We start from the raw sequence: 25,606 nt of genomic DNA, 5'->3' as shown, positions 1-25,606 counted from the left end.
CCACTAGAGGGCAGAATGTTCTAACAAATTAAACAAATGCCTCTCATAGCCTGGGGGGATTGAAATCCCCTCGGGCTCTGGGAAGCCTTTGTTTAAACAACATTAGAATGTTGCTCTGCTGCCCTTTACCGGCCCGTAGAAGCACGGACCGGTAATATAAATTCAAACATTTGCATGTAAGAACAAACATAGAAAACCCTAACTAGTTGAAATATGTATTAGTTATTTTATTAATGTATAATTTAGTGAAAATGTCCGGTTATTGGGTAAATTGGAAAATAACATGAATTTGAAATGTGCCTTTTTCACTTTATACAGTTCTAGCTTCGAATGACACTCCAGGTTCAAGCTGGAAACGAGGTTTACACTCTTTCTCCTGCATGTATCTCTTTTCTCTCTGCCACTTTCTCTCACCTGAGCTCTTTCTTTACTGCTGTGAGTTGTCCTTGAAGTTGATCACTGATGTCTGTTTGCTCTTCCAAATCTCTCTGAAGCTTCTTTTTTGCACTTTCCAATCGATCAATTTCTTCTTCAGCCTCTTCGACCTGCCGTTTCATTGCTTTCAAACGTAAACTCAACTGTTTATTTACAAAACACAATGTCAGCATGTGTGCTTTAAAATTACTTGTCTTGCATACAGACAGTGTCAACTTTTGGTAAGGAAATATACATTTTAGTAAGGAGTGTTATAGGCAGCATAGCTGTAGCATATTATTGTTAGGAACATTATACTAAGCACAATTTACAATATAGTGCACTAAATATCTTGGTGAAGAAGACAATAATGTAAAGTGCTAAAAACATGTAAGTAATACCACAAAGGAGGATACCTGTTTTAAGAACTGGAGAGTTTAAATAAGTGTGTAAGATATGTTTCAAAGTAACCAAACACGCATGTGGGTAACAGAGAACTATCAAAAGTAAGGTGTCTCTAGAATATGTGCATACATCAGTGCAGACATTAACCATAGAGCCAACCTCTCAGACTTCACATATCCCTATATCTCAAGGCAACAAACAATTGTGCTGGCATTTGAAAAAATGGAAGGCAATGGGGCCCTCATTATGAGTGAGTTCTTCATTCCGCTGGGGCGGTTAACAATGGTTCCCGACCCCATCAGAATTATGTGATCTGTTGTGTTTCTACATATTTCCAGATGGAGATTTCAGCTGATTTCAGCTGATATGTGTGTGAAATTCCGGGAAGGGAGAGGAGTGAGGAATTAATGGAGAGAATTGGATTTAGAATTGCCAATTGCCCTGGTAATTCCTCATTTCTAAGGATACCCCTCAGGGGTCAAGCTTGTAATGGCCTGGATTTCCCCAACCCTGAAGTCACAGATATCCCTGGTCTCAGTAATTCGGGGTGAAGAGAAATATGGGTCATTCATAATAAATACCTTGTTCACAAATATCAATCTGAACTGGTGAGATACTAACTTTATTTGTACAATCATCGTCTTTGAAAGAAGACTTAAGCCTTCACTAAAGTTTTCCTGGAACCATCAATGTATTCCATCGTGAACACATTGCTTTTCCCTTTATACCATGGTTTTTCACTGTATTAGCTCTCAGACAGAAGCTGAGTAGGATGCATAGACAATTTATTTCGTGTTTCTTATTCGGGAGTTGGCCTTCCAGCAAAACAAATAAGAACAGGCAAACTTTAAAATTAGTAACATTGCTTCAACAATAGAAAAACAGACACGTTATTTTTTCAGCACACACTTGAGTTTAAAATGGTACTGCGAGTTAGTAGCTTTAGTAGAAACAGCTTGACAAAGGATGAAAGCGCAATGAATATTGCACAATATATTTTGGGGCTTTCATTTGGTTTATAGAACGCTAAAAGCAGAACTGGTATCCAAGCACTTGAGATCAAATATGCGGAGCACATGCTACATCCAACAGAACAAAGCAGCCATAAGGGCTCTTCTGAAGGAAAGCAGCTGCTGGTCTTTCTCGAGTTCTCCGGCAGCTTATCCTATAGAACGACAGCCTGCAGAGCACAGCAGCACAGCTCCCATCCCTGTTAGGATAAAAACAAATCCTTACCACTGGATCCGAGGTGTGTATCTGGGTGATGAATCTCGAGTCTCCTTTTGAGATATTGCGGGTCCATTTTGAAGAACCATCCTCAGAAACGTAAACTTAACTCTGTTCTGGACTGGGGGCCAGGGCACCATTCTGTGTGTTGGTGACCTTTGTGCTGTTGTGGCAGGTTTGTGACTGCACAAGGAGACAATATTTTAGGACCGTCCACTTTGCCTGTGCTGCTTAATAATTAATTAGCAGGGAATTACAATCATCTATTCTGCTCCGATTACGGCCTAAGTCATCGTGGTCCTGTCCTACTGTATAAATGGCTGAACTCTCCCACACTGCGTAAGATTGTAGTTCGAGGCGTAAACTATAGCATTTACTTGGTTAGACAGAAATCCAGGAGTCAACGTATACCTCAGGATTTTAAATATGTTTCAGAGCAATTTCTTTATGACTCACTCAGTCTATTTATTTCTTTAATGCTTCGGCATCTATCAGTACCCACTACCTAGAATTACATCTTTACTTCATTAAAGTTGAGTCGATTAGGTTTCATCCAATATTGCTATTTTCTTAACAGTGGCTCCTACTAGTCAACGTTCTTTCTCTGGGTCAGGAGTCAAGTGAAAGATCACTTAAGCGTGGTCTATATGGTTTTGAAGTGTTCTGATCGGTGCACCTAAAATGTCCTAAAGTGCATAAACATTAAAAGTGGAGGTTACAAATAGGGCTCTTGTGGTACACCATAGAAACCGGTCCTGATGGAGCTGCTGATGCTTCTCTATGTGCCTTTGCGTGTATATTCGCACGGAATTATCCCAACTACCTTGTAGGCAACTCAGACACCGCCCCAAATCCTTCCGTCTGCATATTATTAACTACCTCAAATCCATTTTCTGATATTGTCCTATTTGCAGGACAACCTATCTTGATTTAAATATGTGATCCTTAGAGTATCCCTGGAGTTTCAGTGCTACTGATCTAAATCCTTAATGTATACCCGTGCCATCAACGGGGTTAACAATTCTATTGAAGGCCTTAAACAATAATTTGTACAACTCTTTCTTTTTTTGCTTCTTAGTGGCAAAAACAAAGTTTGCTTCAACAAAAACCTACATTTTAATAAATGCTTTCTCAATGACTCCAAAATATTTTCGGAGCACTTTTACTACCACTTCCTCTTGATTACCTTTGCTTGATTTTCATGCCTTTGAATTCACTGTTATATCATATATTTAATTTCTTAAATGGCTTGTATTATTGCCAGCTGGTTATTCATATGGGTGAGACCCAGGTATTCCAGCAATCGATCTTGAGTCATTTTAGAAGTTATGATATTTTCTGCCACTTGACTGCAGTTTTTTCCCTATATGCCACACCTGAGCTCAGAGCGAATGCCTTTATGTACTGTCCTATGTGGGTATTTGGTCTGGAAATTATAGCTTCTAGTATGAAATGTTAGCAGACAATCAAGAATTTTCCCTTACTGATGAGTTACAACTAGAGAGCCTTGGACACATCCCAACTCCCACAAGGTATTTCCTGTTTTACTTGTCATTGTATCCTTTAATCACTGTACCACAGGTTAAAGTTCCCTAGAAAGAATAGCTGAGCATTAGACATAGAAATGACCCCACAAAAGTGCCTTGGATGTCTGGCACTTGATATGGTAGCACTTCCATCACTCTTTCAGTTGGACTGGGTTTCAGTTTGTCTACCAGATGCTCAAAACATGAAGGGCAATCATTTGTGTATACAATTGCCACTCCATCCCCAGTTATATAGAAGGTGGGTGACCCAATAAACCCTTGCAAGCTTGGGCTATAGTGTAATATAATGAAAATTGCCAACAAGGGAATTTATTCAACAACTAAGTTGCAGGCGATTGATCACTTAATTTCTTTGTGCATCTGATCAAATAAACTTAATTTACTCCTGCTTTTGTTATAGTTTGTCCTATGAATTAGGATATAGTAATCAAAATACTCAAGAAGAAAAGCTACACGGATATTGTATTTGATAATTTCACTTTATATAGATATGTTCTAAAAGGGTACTTTTACAATCAATACAAATTTAATCAGTAACAAATGGACAAGAAATATTTGAATTGTTCTTAACATCCACTTGTGCCCATCCGTATCAAACCATTCTCATCTGGCATTGATGTGTGGCGATGAGGCTGAATTTATACTTTTACCCAGTAAATATGGTGGCTAACTGTTGTCTTTCCCAACTGTCCCTGGTGAAATGGCTTAAATAACAGAGTTGAGTAAGGTTTATGTGTCTGCAAATGTTCACATTTCTTTTGAAGAAATAAGCGTCTGCACACTTCCCAAATGATCTTTGCTAGATGAGACGGGAAGGTCGGATGTGCCATGGTTGTACATATGAGTCACAGGACCGGGGCCACAACCAACAAAACATATACATCTCCCTATTCTGAGAGATGGCTTTTCCAGCTATACAGAACTGATGAACAGTAACACTTTGGGGACAGATTCTAGGAAGAGAGTGGACTGTTCATTTCAATTCCCGTGCCAGATTAAACAGTTTATTGCAAAGGAGCCTTTTCACTCCCACCAACTCCAAAAACCTTCAACGAATGCTGAAAACGTTCCAAACAGTGTGCCAGACCCTTGTGGGTAGTGACCTTTGTTTTACGTTGGTTTAGGGTGCCACACATTTGAGAGCAATAATTATTTTAGGATTTTGGGAAGGGTTTTTGTGAGAACAAACTTTTGCAAAGAAATGATTCGGTCATTGGCAGTGTACTGTGACTTGGCACCTCATATTCGAATGTCTCTCTATGACTTAAATTGCACGTAAATAATGTAATCGCCCCAAGGTAGTCCCCATTCCCTTCTAGAAGCAGGCACAAGTCTTCCCTAGACGTGAAAAACCTTGCTCTCCTTCCACCCACTGATACCATGGCTGCCAGCCTTGTACTACCCTTGGAGTCATACAAGAGCTTTGCCACAGTGTGCAATGCCCTTCACCAGTTACTGGTGTTAAAATGTGTGACATTTAAATTGCCCAGCATAGCCTTGAAGGTTGAAGCCCTTCATTCCTTGCGAGATAAAATACCTCAATACACAGCAGGCTGAGCACTTGCTGCCAGATGCTCCTGATATTACCTAGATTAAGGCTCTACCTAAAAGGTGATTGGAGAACTGGAATACTGGGGCCATAGGTCTTTGCCCCCTTCCTTATAAGGAAAACATCTATTCAGCAGAAGGAAAGCAAAGAAACCTTTCTAATTCACTCAGTGATGCTCTTTTTTTTCACAACGCCCTCTGGAACAGCACACCTTTTTACCAGTTTCTCAAGATTATTCGATCCCTGTTTGCAAATAACATAGGCAGGTACATCACCTAGCGCTGCTTCTGTAGATACATAAGCCTATCTGTTTCTTTTAGATGACAATCTTTCTACATCGTTTCCTTTTCTGATCAATTCGGAGCCTTACTGGACCAGAGCAAAACACAGTATATTATGAGGGAATTGTAGGGGGGGGGGGGAGAAGGGTGGGGAGACATGACACATTCTACAATCAGAAGTTTAGTCCCAGGAAGTATCCAAGGGTGCTAAGTACAGGTCAGGGCAGGTAGTATACAACAATCTGGAATCAATCCTTGACGATCCTGCAGGTGACCTTGTGGCTGTATCTGGCTCTGGAACAGGGGTCCCCCAAGCTCAGGCTACATCAATGTTTCCTATGCCTCGTCAGAATTCTCTTAAACGTATTCTCCCCTCAGTATGGGATATGACCAGAACATATGTAGAATGTGTGCTCTCTCTTCTCTGCATCTAGGTCAAGCTGCATCAGCTACCTGGAAATATCTGCTTTTGTGGTTTGGGGTTAGATATTACCTATATAGAATACAGATTAATTGGCTTGAAGTGTGAATTCCTAGAGACCTTGGGCATTCTGTCTAGGATGTTGTCCCAATCCGCAGCTGAAATGGGAATCCCTAATTCGCCCTCCCACCTCGATCGCATATTCTCTAATGGCTGTTGTTGGTCTGCCCGTAATGCTCTGTATAAGCAGGAGACCCTCTGGATGGTGTCCGCCAGGAAAGTTATACATTGACAACTCTGCGGTGCCGGAGGTTCAGTAGTTAGTAAATCAAAAAGAGACTAGCTAGAGATGGGGTTAGTCTGACATTAATATTGTTATTGTCATAGCGACTCAGTATCGTTTTGCCAATTGGCGGTGGCACCTGTTGGGTGTCTTTAGAAAGCCCTCACCCACCAACCTAGTTGGTGGCATGCTTCATCATCGGGCCCACCCAGTGACACCTAGCGTGTCCCGGGTGTGCTTCGACGCCTGATTACAGCGGAGCAGGTATGTCACTGTGTGTGCGGTGTAAGGTGTTCAGATATGTGAGGTTAAAACGGCTTGGCGGATGGTCCCTGGGGTGAGGATACTTTATTAAAAGGGCCTCCGTCAGCGGTTAAAAATAAGGCTGTGGGACGTTAGAGGCGGGTTACGACCTCCTACGTCCTAAGAGTGTCAACATGTTTCAGCCAGTGCCTTATTACTAATCTGGCTTTCTTCAGGACAATAAAATATGTGTAGGTTTAAAATAGGGGTAGTGTAGTGTAGTCTATGTGTCTACACGCCCTAAAGTGTATATAACTGTGAGAGGGGGGATTCCCTTCTCAAGATCACCTGTACATTTAACATTGAAAGACAGGGACAAGACAAACATGGGAGAGAAAGAGTCACTAGAAAGTATTGATCATCTGTTATGACAGCCGGCTTAATAGCGATATAGTGCAGGCTATGAGCGGCTCAAGTGTAATGATACTGGTGGTACCATTATTGTGGAATCGCACTAGAACTTCGAGGGTGAAGTGATTTAAAACAGCGGTATAAAATACTGCAGTAGTGAATAGTGAAGAATTTTGGCGCAAGGACCATGTCTTACGCTTTTATGGCTTGCTTTTGCTCCAAGGTTATTGAAGTGGCAAGGGGTGGCCCTAGTAGGGAGAAAAGGTAGGACCACTGGGGTTAGGAGACCTGTGGGAGAAAGTATGGGTAGCGCTTACCTATTGTAGAGATGCTCAGCATACTCACAGGATTTCTGGCCAGCACCAGCGTGGGACCTGTTGTGCCTCCTTCGCAGAACCGGTAGTGAATGGCTGCTGTGGCCGGTTTATATACTGCCGTTAATAGTATAAGTGAGGGCACCTGGAGGAAAGAGTAATGGTGGAAAGACTCGCATTGCGGGTCGTTATCGCGCTCAGGTGTGTGCCCTTCGCATCGCGCTGGTGCGCGGTATAGTGCTAAGTCTTTAGCGCATGCGCCGGCGTGAGGTGCGGTCGGGCGCATGCGCGGCCATGAAGTGGTTCGCGCATGCGCGGCCGGGAAGTGGTCGGCACATGCGCCGTAGCGTGAGTCCTTGCGCATGCGCGAATGGGCAGATGTTCCTGCTAGTGCTAGCGCAAAACTAACTGCTGCCTTGGATCCTGGCTGGTTACAGGGGCGGTTTCCGTGGCAGAATTAATAGCACTTGAGACACAAGGTTGTTCTCAAGTGCTGGGATGGCAAAAAGCCCAATGTATCCTGGTTGCGCCCTGCTGGGGTGGAGCAAAGATCAGGGGGCATTATAAATGCGCATGATAGATCAAGGGAGGCAATGCGAGGTATTAGTGAGACTGGGTTGCTCAACTGGATTAGGTTCAGGTTGGTGGCTCACAGGGCAGTGTGGTGGCCATCATAGGGTCAGGGAGTTCCAGGGGATAGCATCATTTAACCCATCTGTAGCTGTGGACAGACGGTATATCCATCTTTGTTCTTTGTTTAACAGTTTTTTGTCATTGATAATCGGGCTGAGGACCAGGATAACGGAGCGCCGCAGTACAATGCGCTGCAAAAAGAACATAAGCAAACTGACAAACCACTTCATCACCCACTGCCACACCCCCAATGACTTCACCTGGACAGTCATTGAGCAAATACCAGTCAGCCCGATTAACAATGACAAAAAACTGTTAAACAAAGAACAAAGATGGATATACCGTCTGTCCACAGCTACAGATGGGTTAAATGATGCTATCCCCTGGAACTCCCTGACCCTATGATGGCCACCACACTGCCCTGTGAGCCACCAACCTGAACCTAATCCAGTTGAGCAACCCAGTCTCACTAATACCTCACATTGCCTCCCTTGATCTATCATGCGCATTTATAATGCCCCCTGATCTTTGCTCCACCCCAGCAGGGCGCAACCAGGATACATTGGGCTTTTTGCCATCCCAGCACTTGAGAACAACCTTGTGTCTCAAGCGCTATTAATTCTGCCACGGAAACCGCCCCTGTAACCAGCCAGGATCCAAGGCAGCAGTTAGTTTTGCGCTAGCACTAGCAGGAACATCTGCCCATTCGCGCATGCGCAAGGACTCACGCTACGGCGCATGTGCCGACCACTTCCCGGCCGCGCATGCGCGAACCACTTCATGGCCGCGCATGCGCCCGACCGCACCTCACGCCGGCGCATGCGCTAAAGACTTAGCACTATACCGCGCACCAGCGCGATGCGAAGGGCACACACCTGAGCGCGATAACGACCCGCAATGCGAGTCTTTCCACCATTACTCTTTCCTCCAGGTGCCCTCACTTATACAATTAACGGCAGTATATAAACCGGCCACAGCAGCCATTCACTACCGGTTCTGCGAAGGAGGCACAACAGGTCCCACGCTGGTGCTGGCCAGAAATCCTGTGAGTATGCTGAACATCTCTACAATAGGTAAGCGCTACCCATACTTTCTCCCACAGGTCTCCTAACCCCAGTGGTCCTACCTTTTCTCCCTACTAGGGCCACCCCTTGCCACTTCAATAACCTTGGAGCAAAAGCAAGCCATAAAAGCGTAAGACATGGTCCTTGCGCCAAAATTCTTCACTATTCACTACTGCAGTATTTTATACCGCTGTTTTAAATCACTTCACCCTCGAAGTTCTAGTGCGATTCCACAATAATGGTACCACCAGTATCATTACACTTGAGCCGCTCATAGCCTGCACTATATCGCTATTAAGCCGGCTGTCATAACAGATGATCAATACTTTCTAGTGACTCTTTCTCTCCCATGTTTGTCTTGTCCCTGTCTTTCAATGTTAAATGTACAGGTGATCTTGAGAAGGGAATCCCCCCTCTCACAGTTATATACACTTTAGGGCGTGTAGACACATAGACTACACTACACTACCCCTATTTTAAACCTACACATATTTTATTGTCCTGAAGAAAGCCAGATTAGTAATAAGGCACTGGCTGAAACATGTTGACACTCTTAGGACGTAGGAGGTCGTAACCCGCCTCTAACGTCCCACAGCCTTATTTTTAACCGCTGACGGAGGCCCTTTTAATAAAGTATCCTCACCCCAGGGACCATCCGCCAAGCCGTTTTAACCTCACATATCTGAACACCTTACACCGCACACACAGTGACATACCTGCTCCGCTGTAATCAGGCGTCGAAGCACACCCGGGACACGCTAGGTGTCACTGGGTGGGCCCGATGATGAAGCATGCCACCAACTAGGTTGGTGGGTGAGGGCTTTCTAAAGACACCCAACAGGTGCCACCGCCAATTGGCAAAACGATACTGAGTCGCTATGACAATAACAATATTAATGTCAGACTAACCCCATCTCTAGCTAATCTCTTTTTGATTTACTAACATATAAACCGGGGATCTGGACTAGCTTTCTGGTCCTCTCTCTCCCTCTTGATTCTCGCACGGAGGTTCAGTAGTGCCTGTGTCCCAGTGTTTTCTCATTGCTCTCAAGAAAGTGCTCTGTGTAGGAGAAAGTGTCCCTGCGGTAAGTTAAACTCTGCACGGAATTCCTCAAATGGGAGCAATTCTGAATCTCAGAAAAGATCTCCCATCCTCGTCGACTGGCTTGATCCAGAGATCAAGGACCTGCCAGCTGCCACCATGTGGAAGTGCACTCAATAGTACGAGAGGTAAGTCCATGAAGTATGGAGTTTTAGTACATACCTTCTGTAAGCCTCTACCCCAGCCTTTAGCCACCACTCTAAACTCTTGTGAGTCATTAATTGGCGACCTTCTCACCTGGAGAAATACTTTAAGGAGGCCAGATAGTGATAGCATGAAGGGGTCTGGTCTGGATCAGCCATTGCAATTGGACTGCAAGATAGTATGTTGTGAAGCCAGGAACCGCCAACCCTCCCGCTGTTGTTGTTCGCTGCATTGTCGTTTACACCACCCGCCTATGTCCCGTCCCCCAAATAAACGCAGTAATCAGAGAGTCCAGCTCCTTGAATAGCGCTTTCTGGACCCATAATGGAAGTGTATTAAATATAGAAGGCGGAGGAGAGCCACCATTTCCAGGAGCGCTAATCTGCCTGCTACTGAAATTGGTAGTTTCTTCCAGAAATCTATGGTCGATCTCGGAGATCTAATAGCTCACCCTGCATTCCCATCCAGCAGGTCAGCCCAATCATGATAGACGTTAACCTCCAGGTAAGCCAAACATTGAGGTTCCCATTGCAGTTGGGTCAGCCCTTTTGGGGGATTGTCTCTCTGCACCACAGGAAAGAGTCTGTACTTCTACCAGTTTATTCTTAAACCAGATAATAGACCAAAATCCTCCATCATGGAGCAGGCTTCCCTCTGGTCCTCCGCCATGTTGCGCGAAAAGATGAGCAAGTCATCTGCATAAAGTTCTATTCGGAGGTGGTGCCTTCCAACATGTAATCCCTTATACATATGCCCGGATCCAGCCAAAGCTGGAAGAGTTTCCATGGTGATAGCGAACAGCAGGGGAGACCGGGGGCATCACTGTTGTGTTGCCGTCCCACTAAAAAACCCGCAGATTTAATTCTCCATGTGCGTACTCTAGCCGTTGGTCAAGTATAAAGTAACTATGTCCACATTATAAAATTCTTGTCCAGCCCCAAGAGTATGTGTCTTAATCTTCTGTTTTTTAAATCTTGTCTGCTGCCCTAACCTCGTAACTGTGGACTGAATCTACGAGAGTGTTTTTCTTTTCCATGCAGTGGTAGGAGATCTTTTGATATATTCAGTTCTCTTGAACCTCTTGATATATTCAGCTCTCCTGTGCCTCTTGTTGCTTTTTCCGATTGGACCATTGTTTGTCTGTATCATAAGTTACCAAGGTCACTCGGGTGAATTCTTAGGTCACCAAATTGTTTGGGGACTACTAATATACGTACCTAGTTACCCCAGTTGGAAGAAAACTATATAATTATGTGTGGGCAAAAAAGAGGGCATGAGTGCAAGGATATTACATCAAAAATATATGGACTGTTAAACTGTTAAAATGGGGGCGGTCTGACCAGCCCAAGTATCCTTCAGTACTATTAGGAAGTGCATTTCCTCTTCTGAGAGAGTGAATCATAAAGGAGACTGTAAAGAAGCAGGTACAAGTGTGCCAACCAGAAGGCTTGGGGCCGTGGCCTGACGCTGGTGGAGTCAGCAGAGCTGCTCCATGTACATTAATAGGATTTGTGAAAAGGTCTTACGGACCCCCCCCTCTTTTCTTTTTTCTACTGTTTATTCACATGAGCACCTTCTCTGAGCACTCATCTTTATCACTTTATCCATTTGTGGAGCTAAGAGTTTTCAATACAATGTGAAAATAATAAGGATATTGGAAACTGACTTATAAGAGAACTAACAAAACTTTTAGAAATGCAAGCATGTATGAGATTGTTCTTTTATATAGGTACAGATATTGGCAGGCTTTTAAACAGATATAGCAACGTAAACAAACATTTTAATTGAAAGCTCTAGTCCTCTCAAACGAAGGGTTATACAGATGGTGACATCTACACAGATCACCAACAAGATCGGCGTGGAATCTTCACCAATTAGCTTTCATTTTTGTGTGGAGTTTTCAGGATAAACTTCAGTATTTAAAGGACTACAAAACGTATTTAATCGGTACTGCTATTGAGGGTAGCTACGTGCCTCAAATTTCCAGAGATTCATCTTAAAACTGAACACCTTTTCAACTTGCTCCAACAACAGTTGCCATTTATTTCTTAGAATCTCTCTGGGTAACCATTATCGTCCATAAATACACCAAAGTTAAGTACATATTCCTAAATGTGTGTTGCTTGCTTATCTAGGGAACTAAAGACCATTCCCTTGCCCCTACACAGACAAAATGTGCTAATATCGCTGTTGTGTTGTGATCAGACACCCATCCAGTTAACTGCAGTGCTGCTTGCAAAAAAGATTCCCCCTCACTGTAAATTGCTTTCTCACCACATAATTCATTTAGAAATGTTGTGTTCCCTTTGAACATTTACTATTGGGTGTACATAGTGTGCCTTATGTGGAGAAGTGTGGCTCAGGGGTTAGAGGCGGCAGACCCGGAAGCTGAGATCGGCCCTGGACCAGGGTTCAATTCCCCGCCTCGGCGGGTCTTGGGCTAAAAATTTACACGGTCTCGATAATTCTCGCTCCGGTGCCTTCTCGACTCACGGGTTCAGGCTCTGCGACTCTGGGCAATAGCTTGCTTAATCTCCACAACGGCCCCTCGCGGCGGGATGCCTGGCTTTCACCTTGTGGATACCCTGCCGGGGCCTCTCACAGGGGAATACCAGGACGGGTTCCCTAGGCAAGCGCCAGGATGCCCTTTGTGGTGACAGGTCGCGCTATATAAGTATACCTACATTTACATTTACATTTATGGTGTTATTTATCGGCAACTCTCTTACAAATTCTATTGATCAGAGTTTATTATATGCAGAAGCATAATTTCGCATGTGTCAAAACGATGTAGAAGTGGGAGACGACAACATTTTCTTTTCGACTGATCAATAATGTGTCTTCACATGGTTGAAATGTGTGGGCTCTTTTTTTGTTATACGTTTGTGCAGAAATTAGTAGCAATGACGTAGAAGTCATAAAATATTGCAACTGCAGTGATACTATAAAAGAACAGGGATAGGATTCCCTTTCAAATGGATTGCTACCTCTTTTTTCATGTTAGACAATGAAAGCTAGTTGCAAACTTTCCATTTAAATTTACAGGAACTAAGCACAAAATGTCTTCCTGGTACTTGGTCAGTAAACCGTACCCCTAGGGATAACCAGAACCCTGTAGGCAAGTAAGAGTAGACTGAACCCCATGGTCTACTGGTTGCCAAACATTGTTGAGTAAAACCTAGAACAGATATGCCTTGCAGCACTGGTCAATAAATTACTTGTATTGGGAATGCTGCTAGTACAATTCAATTTTCAACGCTTTATTCGATTTTCACATATTAAAAATCAAAAGCAATTCATAAAAAAAATATATCTATACAAGCATATATAACATTTAGATTAAAAAAGTATTAAATCAGTTACAGTGATTCAATCGAATAGATAGTAATTCATAAAGAGTTCCGTCGTTTTAAAACACTTTTTAAAAACATTGTCATAGTCATTATGCATAAAGGGTTTCCCAGTTGTTGCAAGTTCAAATACGCTGGCCTACACTGCCGCCAGGCCCCACCTCTCAGGTATTGTTTTATCCATCTGGAGCGTTCTTTGTTGTACAAGTTGCAGAACAAAACCAGATGGAAGGTGGTCTGGGAGGATACATTGTCAAATGGGCAGGCAGCCAGAGTTCTGTTCCAGTCATTTTTAGCTGGGAATGAGACTAAGTGGTGAAAAATATTAAACCTAAATCTGGTCAGGACAAAACGTTCGAACCCCAAAGTCACAAGGTTTAGATATGGTTGTATTTTGTGGGTAGTCAACAACAGCTGGTGATCGGGCACAGATTTTTTTGCTGACTTCACTTCCAAACCTTAGTATATTAAAGTGCTCCATGCATAGTTTTTTCAATACTTTCTTTGGGATTTCCCCAATTATTTTGGGGTTGTTGTACCATTCTGGCCTGTCAATGTCCGTTAGGACTCTCCTAACGTACTCCAGCCATTTGATACGTTTTGCGTTGTCAAGGGCCATGACGTCACTGATTATTCCTTGATTTAGGCCTAATTCTGGTGTCGCCCATACTCTACGCCAGAGCAGAATTGGCTGGATTCTGATCAGGTCTGTCAAGTGGTCCATACCTAATTCGGCGTGGCAATTGTAGACCGATATGCTCTTCGGGAGGGCCAGAAGGTATCTTAAGAAGTTATTTTCTGCAATTTGGAGCGATGTTACATCCTGATACCCCCATATCCCTGCTCCAAGCGATACTTCTGCATTTTGCCACGTATATGTTGAGCATGATTTCAGGTTGTTTTTTGCCCAATTTGCTTGCAAAATGCTTTACGGCCGCAATCGATCGTTTAAAGGCTAGAGTCCTATTTTTCACCTCTGAGCCCCAAACCCCGGATGCCTCAATTGTGACCCCTAGGTATGGAAATGTTTTAGTAGCTTGTACTTGGAGTCCTGCTACATTAAGTTGGTTACATCTAGCTCCACCTTTACCACAGCACATCACGAAGGACTTCTTGGCATTGAGTTGAAGGCCCCTTGCCTCCATGTAATCTACATATTTGGTTAGGGCCTTTTGGGCACCAACCGTCGTTCTAGCCATTAACACGGCGTCGTCCGCATACAAAAGGGAGTAAATCTGCCTACTTCCAAACTTCGGTGAATCAATATTACTGGCTCCCAATTCCTTCTCTAAGCTGTTAGTGTATAATGAGAAAAGGAATGGGGCCAGCACGCAGCCTTGTCTCACCCCCTTCTGTATGCGGAAAGACCCGGTACATTCCCCCCCAGACCATACCTTACTTTGGCGGTAGCATTTGAATATAGTTGTCTCAAAAAGAGAACAATGGCTGGGTCCACGTTCATCTCCTCTAGTGTTTCCCAGAGCTTAGTATGTATTACACAATCAAACGCAGAGGAGAGATCGACGAAAATTGTGTAAAGACGACCCTCTTTTGCTCTGGTGTACTTCCCTTGTAGCAGTACAAAATTTAAAACCTGTTCGACTGCACCCATCCCTGCCCGAAACCCATATTGTACGGGTGTTAAAATGTCATTTTCCTCTGCCCATAACTGTAGTTTAGTCAAGACCACTCTCCCTGCAATTTTCATTAATGAATCCAGGAGAGATATAGGTCTGTAGTTTGATGGGCTTTCCCTATCACCCTTTTTATATATTGGGATTATTACTGATTCTGCCCATGTTGTAATGATTCCTTTTGAGCAACAGGCACCCAAAACCCGCAAACAAACTGGTGCCCATAGGTCAGTATTCATCTTATAAAGATCACTAGGGATCCCATCTGGTCCCGGGGCCTTATTATTCTGGGTAGAGTTTATAGCCATTAGTACCTCATCTAGGTTAAACTCAATTGGGATGGGACAATGGTTACTCACTAATTGAGGTTCCTCTTGGTTAATACAGTATACATTCGAAAAAAATTCCACCCACGATTTTTCATTGATGGCTATCTCCATCCTGGCTGCCACTTTGTTGTTAAGGAACGGTAAGTTAACTACCTGCCAAAATAGTTTTGCGTCTCTGCTCTCCGCAGCATTCACTAGGTCTTGCCATGCTTTATCTTTAATTGCTTTCTTTCGTTGGTGCCTTGCTAAATTGTATGCCTTTCTAAGTGACCTTATTACAGCATGGTCCCTTGTTGTTTCACTCAAAGCCAATTTGAGGGCCTTATGTGTCTTAGTGCATTGAGTGTCGAACCAGCCCTTAGGACTATTACTTTTATTGGGGCGAGTCCTGGTTAAGACACCCTGTATGATACTAGTGATATTACTAAATGCCTCCAAAATCTCATAGTTTGTGGACTTTTCCTCTAAACATACCAAGAGTGAGGGAAGAGCACGTTCCACGACTTTCTGAAGAGTTTTTGCTGGATCTACCATGCTCCATTTCAGGGCGATGCCATTTTGCCATGCTACAGCGAGGTTTTGCGACCATGCCAGGGTCTCAGTTATTGTAGCGGTTTTAGTTCCTGGGGCACTAACTAGAATTTCTATTGGTAAATGATCACTCAGACCGATGGTGGAGGTCTCATAATTAGCCACCCGACCGCCAAACATGTTCGGCAGGATGATAAAATCAATAGTTGAGTGAAGTCCCCTCGCTAAAAAGGTAGATGTGAACTCAACCTTGGGGGAGCAAAGCCTGTTTGCAAAGCCAAGATCAAACTTGGCCATAATGCCATTCAATATTTCCCCTTTATCATTATGTTGGAAGTGACTACTATCCGCATGGTCCCCCTCCCCATATTCCTGAAATCCAAATGTTTCACTAGAGCATAGGTTTACGTTGAAATCACCTACCCAGACCCATATTAGATCTTTCCCTTTCACGGGTTTTACCTCCCTTATTTCTTTTGTCAATTTTAATAGTTCTTCCCTAAAGTCGGAGTTCTTAATATTATTATAAAAGTTAACCACTATTAGCACGTCGATGGAATTTAGAGGAATAGTGACCAACTGAAAGTAAGGTGAGGTTGATCTTCCAGAACTGGTACTGGTGTCTAAGCGATTGGACACATACACACATAACCCCCCTTTGTGTCTACCATGGCTAGAGAGTACAGCAGGAACATGGAAAGTCCTAAATCCGTCTATGTGTAATTCAGTTAACACCCAGGTTTCCTGGACACATAGTATGTCAATGTTGTTAACGAACTCCCCCCACGCTGTTTCTTGAACTTTATTTGCTAACCCACACACATTCCACAACACTACACTTACTTGACGTTCATGTGTGTTTATATCTTTGGGTTTGGGTATATTTTTACCTTTGGTTATTTTGCACGGGATCCTCTTTACCATATCATCCTTCAACGTGACCCCATCGGTTACATTTCCCTTAGCCAGGGCATCCTTTCCCGGCTTACTCTTTTGCTTGATCCCAATTTCCCTAACTCTGGTTATGTTAGCCCTGGTATAGGGAAGCGTCTGCCCAAATTTGGAACACTCTGATACAGCCTCTTTTACCTCCCCATTAATGCTACCCAGTTTAGAAACTGGAATACCGAGTCAGTCATTCAGGTCCAAACCTGAAAGGGGTTCAAAAAGGTTGTGTATCGGGATATTCCAGTATTCAATCGGGTTTGTGGGATAGTGAGCATAATCAAAGGGAAGAACAGGTCTGTTTGGGCGTTGAGGTGGATAGAAGGATGGGGAATTATTTATATAGTGTCTTGTGAAATTGGGGTACTGTTTACGATTGAAAAATTTCTGTGGATCGGGGCGACCCCATTTTGGGGGATGAGTGCGGGACCTCATCAGTGCCTTGGGGTAAAAGTAAAACTGTTTAGAGAAATATTATGAAAGACCATGTTTGTTCTCAGGTGTAGTGTATCATCCCCTGCTGGACATCGCCCTTTGATAAATGGACACGAGAAGGCACACCAGTTGAACAGGTGATCAATCATAGCAGATATGGAAAAAACACTGAAGATTTTCCATTCAGAGACTTCCATTTACTTATCCAGCAGAAAACACACACACCATCTACCTTCAGATCTCTCTTAATATATCACCAGTTCAACAGCAAGAAAAAATATAAATAGACATATAAATAAACATGACAATTGCAATGAAATGGACATACGCAAGACGACAACAAAAACAAAGATGCTGGTGCTGACAGCAAAGAAACCACTTCCTATACCTGATCTTTCTGGTCTGTAAGGCTCAGATGTTCATCGTCCACTTGCATCATTAACTCCTTTACCCTTCTATCTAGGCGGCGATTAGAGAGTTGGAGATTAGCTCGATCCCTGGGAAAAAAATTACAAATTCTAAGAAACAGCACATGGAAACGATCCAAGTGTTTAAGAGCTCAGGTTTCACACCCCATTCCAGTGAAATGCTGATCAGAAATGCCCTGCCACTCTGATTCCGAGCCATAACCTGAGCGCCCATTTTTGTTCGGAAGCATTCAGGCATTTTAAGTCTTTGCTCATGGTACTCCCAGACCTCCACATGCAAGGATGTCATTACAAACCTTTTATTTAAAAAGTGTATTGAAACATTCAGAGAGTGCCAAACAACGTCCATATTCTCAGCGTTTGGCCAGCTCGAAAAGTGGCGGCACATTTTGAAAGCAGGTTTCAAATGAAAGGTCACAGGTTTTGTGTTACTGACAAAGTTAACCTTTTTGTATCATTTTATGAGTAGAACAATGTACATCAGCATTAAAGACAATCATTCAACTCCAACAACTGATCCAACATTTAACAATTTTAAAAAAAATAACAATTTCATTCTTGAAATTATTATGCAAGAAAGCGAAGAGCGAGAAAGTCTCTATAGGTTGTCAAACATCAAAGAATAATCATGCAATCTAGTAGATGATGAAATATTGCTGCACAGCCACGCTGTTTTATCTATAATCACAAAAAGTTGACATATTATAGAGCATGCTACTTGAAATACAGGAGGTGCATGAATAAATTACTTAGCTCGAAATCTGACCCTCCAGAATCGATATATGTTACAGTTTCCCAAGTTATTTGAATATTCCTCCAATCCGAGCAGAGAACATTCTAGTAGTGAACATTGAACGCCATCTTGTGTTTGTTTGTTACAACTCAATACTGAGGGACAATCCAGTGGAATTTCAGAGGCGGAGTCCTGTACATACCGATGGTAAGCAGGTGTGACAAACCGTCTTTGAACAGGAGAAAAACGTGCTTCTATATAGTATCAGAAGAATAGCGAATGGTCCACAGATGATGTTGCAGATATCAGATGAAGGCAAAGATGTCTGTACTTCAGTGAACTAACCATTCCAATCAGGCATAAATGGCACCGGTGGATATGCTGTAGTATGACCAGTGACGATGATGTGGGCTTCATTAGGAACACCTGATGTAAAGTGGAGCTCAAGTCAGATAAAGGGAAGCTATGCTGCCTGAGGAGAAGGGCCAATACATTTGGTGCATCTTTCTGAATTTTCTAAGTCATCTAACGGAGCCACCAGTAAGATGGTGCAAATGGAAAAAATAAAATGTTTTGTTGGGCAACAAATCTGGGGGAGTTGTACAGAAATTTTTTCTCTAGCTTATAATTAAACAAACTTGCTGTTAGAGTGCTAGTTACAAGTAGGCCTGAGCGTAAAATTCTGTTCCGCTCGCGGAAGTTACAAAGTTTGGACATTACCACGTTCCGCGGAGAACGCAGAGATGTCGAAACTTCCGCAATCCGCTCCAAAAGCAGAAGTATTTTTTTGTTCGCGCTTTAAAAATGCGTTCTCTCGCGCCCGCGGTAGCGACTTACTGGATATCTGCGTTTGCCGACGAGTTTTCCTATCCGTTCGCCACAAAATGTTGGATTGTTGGTAGCCGGTTGCGCGATCCAGCGAGAGTTTGCGAACACGTCATTCGACCCGGAACAGGAAATTCTCATCGCGAGCAAGATGGCTGCGCACATTAGCGATCGCATGGGCAAGTAAGAGATATATTTCCCAGCGAGCACACAAAAACACATCTCGAACGGGTCTTCGTGAAAGTTCCACACTTGCGGAGATTTAGAGCAATTCCGCAATAATTTGCCTAGGGCAACTTCGCAAATTTCGCCCACCCCACAACCAACGTAGATAAACTTATAGAATAGGATTGTATAATAATTTATTATTGAGACGTCTTTGACCTATGCCCTAACTTGCATATTTGCTGCTGAACCGTTTATAATACTCTGGAAATGAGGAACGCTCTGACAGGTATTTCTAAATCTAAACACTCAGTGAGGGCACAGAGAGACACCTGTCAATTCTCCTTTTCTCCAAGAAAGTTGTATCTACTTTTTAGGGTTTAGGTAATCTACTGAGTGTGACCTCAATAAACTTGAGGTAATACAACAGAATCGTTTTGGTGGCTGATTTGAAGGGGGTAGACAAAAAAAGGATGGAGGAATGTCACAAGTCTTAGAAAGTTAGCAGCTACCTACCAGTTTGGAACCAAGACCGATTAACGTTATTAGGAACCAATTTAAGCTCAGCTGTAATTTTGAAAAAGCAAGAAAGGATTTGTGGACATAGGATGAGCTGACACTGAATGAAATATCAGCGGTGAACACACCAGAGTAGAGCACATGATGAGGTGTGTAAAGGAAATAAAAAATGGTAATGTCAGATGAATCACAGTGAATGTGGATGGTGCACATAAGGTTGAATATGGCATGGAAAAATAGATAAAGTTCAAGTGCCAATGTTTCCATTGGGGCCTTGTAGAACATATGCTATATGACATAAGGCAAAGAGCAGAGATCCAGCTGCCAAGTCTGTATACAAAAAATGTTGTTAAAAAGGCTGGAGTATGGAACAAGCATCGGTTTCACCTATGTAATGAATAAAGAGCTGTTTTCATCAATCATTGCCCAGGAGAAGGAAAGAGTTCCCTGACAGATAACACAGGAGTGGCGAGGACACGGTGCAGTGGCCAGAGCTGCTGACTCGAACGTTGGGGATCCCGGTTTGAGTTTCGGAGCCAGCGCAATATCCTGCGATTCTATGCAAATCACTTTATCTCTCTGGGTGATAAACTGTTATAAAATTATGCTGCAATAGTAAAAGGGAAAACTTTATGAAAATATAGTTTGACCAAAGTGGATATTAACAGTATTTTGGTGGCGGCAAACTGATAAGAGAAGCAGACGGCGGGAAACTGATGAGAGAAGTAGACAAGGAACAAGCATTGGCAAGTGCAGGAAAATATGCTACTGCCAATAGCAAAGGAGGAAACGTAAGTGGCACGCACAGGTACCAATGAGAAGCCAGGATGCAAGTTCCTTTAAGCTTTTTAAAAACAATAGATTTCTCAAGCGCAGTGCAAGTGCTGTGCAGGCGACACCTAAAAAGGAAGACGCAAATGGAGATGAAAGAGGTATGCCACAAGATTATTATGCTACTAGGTAGTAAAGAGGGGGATATTCACTTGAATCGGTTAGCAGTGGAAGGAAAAATGTAACAATGATGCTTGATTAGTGTTCCTGGGTCGGGAAACCTCCGGGTAGCTGTGCGCTCAATAAATTCAATAATAATAATAATGATATTGGAGGAAATATACAATCAACATTTAAAATGTGTAGATAAATTACATAAATTATATGTTCGGCCATAAGGCTATGCTGGGCGGGCTAGGAACATTTTCAAGTAGCCACTGAGTCTTGAGGAACGCTAAATTTGTGTCAATCAAAGAAGGCAATATTATAGAGTGGGCACATCAGAAGAAGTTAAAGGTTTTTTCAGATCCTTGTATCTCAATTACTAGGGTCAGACCAAAAAGTGATTAACAGATGCGTAGCAGCTTCAAGAAACAAGGAGGAGTTATTGTCATTCTTAAAAAATGTCCAGAGAAGTACAGCATGATGAGACCAAGATTTGTTTTTCAATTTCTCTGGGATAACGGATGCAGGGACGAGTTTCAGATGATGAAAAAATAACTAGAGAAAACTCCTGATCTACAGGTCATTGTGCTTGAGACCTATAATAATGCAGCTAAAGACACCAGCTGAAAAGGGCTTGGAGCTGCATTGATGAAGACTGTAGCGAGAAAGGAACAATACATGAGATCAGAAATCGGGACCGGGGCCCTTTTCAGATACAGCGGAAGAAGCAGAGTCCCAGCACTCAGATTTAGCAGTGATCTTGAGAAAGCATTTTCCAACTTTTGAATCCGTTTGCTGTTGCTACCCCCCTAATTGTGCACCGTAAATTGCAGATGCCACTGCTTTTTGCTGGCATACTTGGAGAACAACGCTCATGGAGTGATAGCCTATCTAGTTCTTAATCTAAGCTTCAGGACTGCGTTGGGACATCCCCGCCGGGGGTAGCCATGTGCTCAATAAGTGACAATAATAATAATACACCACTCGAGGGCCTTCATCCGCACCTGGCAAGAGACACAAACCGAATGCACAAGGCCAGGAGACCCAACAGATGCAAGACCTGCAAAACCAGTAACCAAACTTAAGTCAGACACATCAAAATCATCCCTCAAACATCTGTGATCCTTTGAGGAGAGGGAAAGGACTCTATATGGTTAGTGTCGAGCAGCACAATCCCAACAACATAAGCCTTTGTTCTGAAGTGAGATGGTTTATTTGGATGCCGATGTTAAAGTTCTGTTTGTGAAAAAAGAGCCACCATGCACTGGAGATGTTCATGGACCAGCACTGAGTACTCCACTTTACCAGCCACTCGTCCAAGTAAAGGAACACATGGAGAAAGCAGAGGTCCAGGACAGGCCTTAGGGGTCCATCCTTTGTTGGGATCTGGAAGAGAAGGGATACAATCCTGCACCCATCTCTTCCAGATGAAGTATGTCTAAGGACCCTTTGTGCAACACGGCCAAGACTTTCAACTCTTGGAGCCAGGCATTAGCCGGCCAGCACATTCTGAAGGAAGGGGGTGGTCTGAAGGGAAGGATAGGGAAAGGTTTTTGTTGTGGCTATTCAGATGTATGACCAAGTGGTCTATTGTGATTTTCCCACAAGGACTGGCAACATAGAAGACCCTTCCTTCAACCAGAAAGTGAGGGGTGAATGGGGGGGGGGGGATTTAGAAGGGGCAGAGCCTGCCCTGTGGAGAATGGTGGGGACTGGTTTTGCAGGTAATGCCTCCAAGACTCACCCCTGCATCGAAAAAAGCAATATAGTTGCCATGGCGATTAACAGGGTGAAATCACTGCTTTTATTTATTTATTTTTTATTTTAGGTTTTTATAGAGCGCGTAGTCACCCAAGAGTATACCAGCGCTAAACCTCAAGTTCCTGATGGCTGAAAGAAGGGAAGTCGAAGATTTAAGGGAAGAGAAGGGTTTTGAGAGACTTCCTGAATCGCAGGAGGTTAGGTTTGGAGACTCAAGGGGAGCGCGTTCCATTTTTTCGCTGTATTGACTGAGAAGCGGCGGCCACCTGCGCGGGCCTTCTTCACCCTGGGAACCATGATAAGGTTTCCATGGTCTGACCGAAGCGCTCTCGTAGGTCTGTAGGGTGTGATCCAGTTGTTGAGGATTGGTGGACCTGCGTTGTGCAGTACCTTGTGGGCCTGGCAAAGGGCCTTGAATATCACTCTTTCCCTGATCGGGAGCCAGTGTAGTTTTTTCAGTGCAGGTTTGGCTGATGTTCTGGCTGGAGTATTCGTAAGCAGTCGGGCTGCGGCATTCTGGGTTTTTTGTAATATTTGGAGAGTGGTTTCCGGGGCTCCCAGGTAAATGGCATTGCTGTAGTCCAGCCTGGACACAATTAGGCCTTGGATCAGCAGTAGTTGGGACTGGAATGGGAGTAGGGAGAGCACCTTTCTGCATGATCTTAGTAAGCCATAGCAAATGCCGGCCGTTTTTCTTGCCTGTGTTCTGAAGGTGAGATCTTTCTCTAACCATACTCCCAGGCTCTTAACTTCCGTCTTGGGGGTAGGGGGTTCACCCATACAGGCGGGCCAGATGTTTGGGGGTAGATTCAGAGTTTTGTGCCCTAGGAGCAGGATCTCAGTTTTTGACCCATTTAATTTTAGGGCTGAGTCGCTCATCCATTGATGGATATTGGAGAGGCAATCATGGAGATTGGAGGGCTCTAGCTTGGGGTGAGAGAGAGTTACCACCAGCTGAGTGTCGTCAGCATAGCTGACGATGGTGACTCCAAATGGAGAGACCAGCTCCTCCAGTGGGGCCATGTACACGTTAAACAACGTGGGGCTAAGTGATGAGCCCTGTGGCACACCACACCAGAGGGGGATGGAGGGGGAGCGACTTTCACCTTCCCAGACTTGGAAGGAGCGTTGGGAAAGAAAGGACGTGAGCCATTTCAGCGCTGTGTCTTTCACTCCGATGTTTTCTAGGCGTTGGGTTAAGACCTGGTGGCTGACTAAGGTAAGCATTCCTGGTGGCTACGGCTTTCCACTAGGAATAAAACCATAGAAAATTGCCAATTACAGCTCACCGAAGCCTGAAAAACCAAAGAAAGGAGTGTGGTGACCCTTGGACGAAGTTAGTCTAGAACAAGTGCATCATTTCTTACCTAACTTCCTAAAGGCTCCCTGAAAAGGGTCAAAGCCCTGGAGGAGATCGAAGTATTGGCAAAACTGGACATCTTTAGAATAACCATGGAATTTCAAATACTACTGGTGGAACTGTCAAGCAGGGAGGCCAGGACCAGGGCAAGAGGCATAGCCCTACTGTGCTTGAAACATTCCAAGAAGACTGCCTTCTCTGTAAATAGCCACTAGCTGTCAAAGGGCATGCTCATGAGCACAGCATGGACAGATCTCAAAACTCCAGTGGAATGCATCCAAACATGCAGATGCTGAGTGACGGCCATGCCCTTAGACAGAGCAATGGTGCCGGCATAGTTAATGGCACACCTCAGAGTCTGTTTTGATGCATCTAGGCAATCCCTCGCCAAATTAGAAAACAGATTTTTATATGGTCTGGCAGGCTGTTAAAAGTTCCCATAAGGCATGGACATATTGGACTAAAAGGCAGTTGACATTAATTATGCAGTGGACCAAACTGGCAGAAGCAAACACTTTGTAACCCAAAACTTCAAGTTTTTATAGATTCCCAATGCAGGGGAAGAGTTGGAAAGGCACTGGGATTCTGCTTTGATGACTATGTTTAAACAACCAGACAAAACGTGAGGAACCCGAAGCAAGCCTATGATATCTGTCTGGTTGTCAGTTGACTGCAGGCCTGAATCATGATAGGGTCAAAGAGCAGAAGCACTCCATAGACAAGGCAGTTAAACCTGAATTTCTGCTTTGCCACCTGGACAATACTTTCCTCTATTGAATTCCTGGTTGTGAGCATGTTCATCGAAACTGGCACCAAAGAAGGCACCAAACAAGGGAACGAGTGGCGTCAGAAGGAACCCTAGCTAGTTTCACATCACCACAGGTACCAGAGCCAATGCCAGTAAAGGTACGGTATCTAGAACTGAGGAGGATGGAACTGCCAGAGTTGCCAAACCTGCAGAAACACCCCACGCCCCTAATCCAGTAGTCAAGATGGTTGTAGAGCTGTCCTGCAGTGATCCAGCATCACTATCTGAAAGTCCTCGATCAGCGCGGGTCAACCATAGTACCAGGATACTAAGGGCTCATCTTTTTAGGAGCCAAGGGGTTGCCTGATATTGAGGAAGACTCCAGCATGGGGAAAGAGCATAAAAACTCCGAGTGATCCTGGGTGTGGGATGCCTTCCTTGAGAAAGAGGATTTCTTTGGTGCGCTTCGTGCTTTTCTTGTGGGAAGCTCTTTTAGGAGAATGTTCGCTGGAAGGTAAGCTTTGTAAAAGTTAGTAAAACTTGGAAGTCTCCATTCAGACTATGACCAAAAATAACATGGATTTCGGCATCCTAACGGCCTTCTGGAACAAAATTACAAGTCATATCTCAAACACCGCCTACAGTCGTTGTGGCTGTCAAAAAGCACATCTTTTTTTGGCACTCTCTGCTATGCTTAAAATCTGACAAAGGCTCACAGTAGACCATCATGAAACTCTTTTGGCTAATTTAGTGCCATTTTGTAACACAAACGAATGTTTCTATGAAAGTATTTATAAATTGGGTTGTGCCTATTACAAAGTGATAAGGCACACCATAACTACATTACAACGGGCAATTGGAACAGTACT

At 43.6% G+C, this 25,606-nt stretch overlaps 1 protein-coding gene across 2 annotated transcripts in view; it reads right to left on the bottom strand.

The window, feature by feature from the left end:
- Positions 1–25,606, bottom strand: part of CGNL1 (cingulin like 1) — a 579,392-nt gene that overhangs the window by 29,749 nt on the left and 524,037 nt on the right. For both annotated transcript variants that reach the window (XM_086958373.1, XM_086958374.1), the window contains exons 17-18: positions 17,651–17,759; positions 415–578 (exon numbers count right to left, since the gene is read on the bottom strand). In XM_086958373.1, coding sequence (XP_086814499.1) covers positions 415–578; positions 17,651–17,759 — 273 coding nt within the window. The remainder of the gene's footprint in view (positions 1–414; positions 579–17,650; positions 17,760–25,606) is intronic.

This window comes from Lissotriton vulgaris, chromosome 2_1 (genome assembly GCF_964263255.1).
Source record: "Lissotriton vulgaris chromosome 2_1, aLisVul1.2, whole genome shotgun sequence".
Classification (NCBI taxonomy): Eukaryota; Metazoa; Chordata; class Amphibia; order Caudata; family Salamandridae; genus Lissotriton; species Lissotriton vulgaris.
Note: the sequence above shows the minus strand (reverse complement) of the source record. Positions and strands in the feature narration are given on the sequence as shown.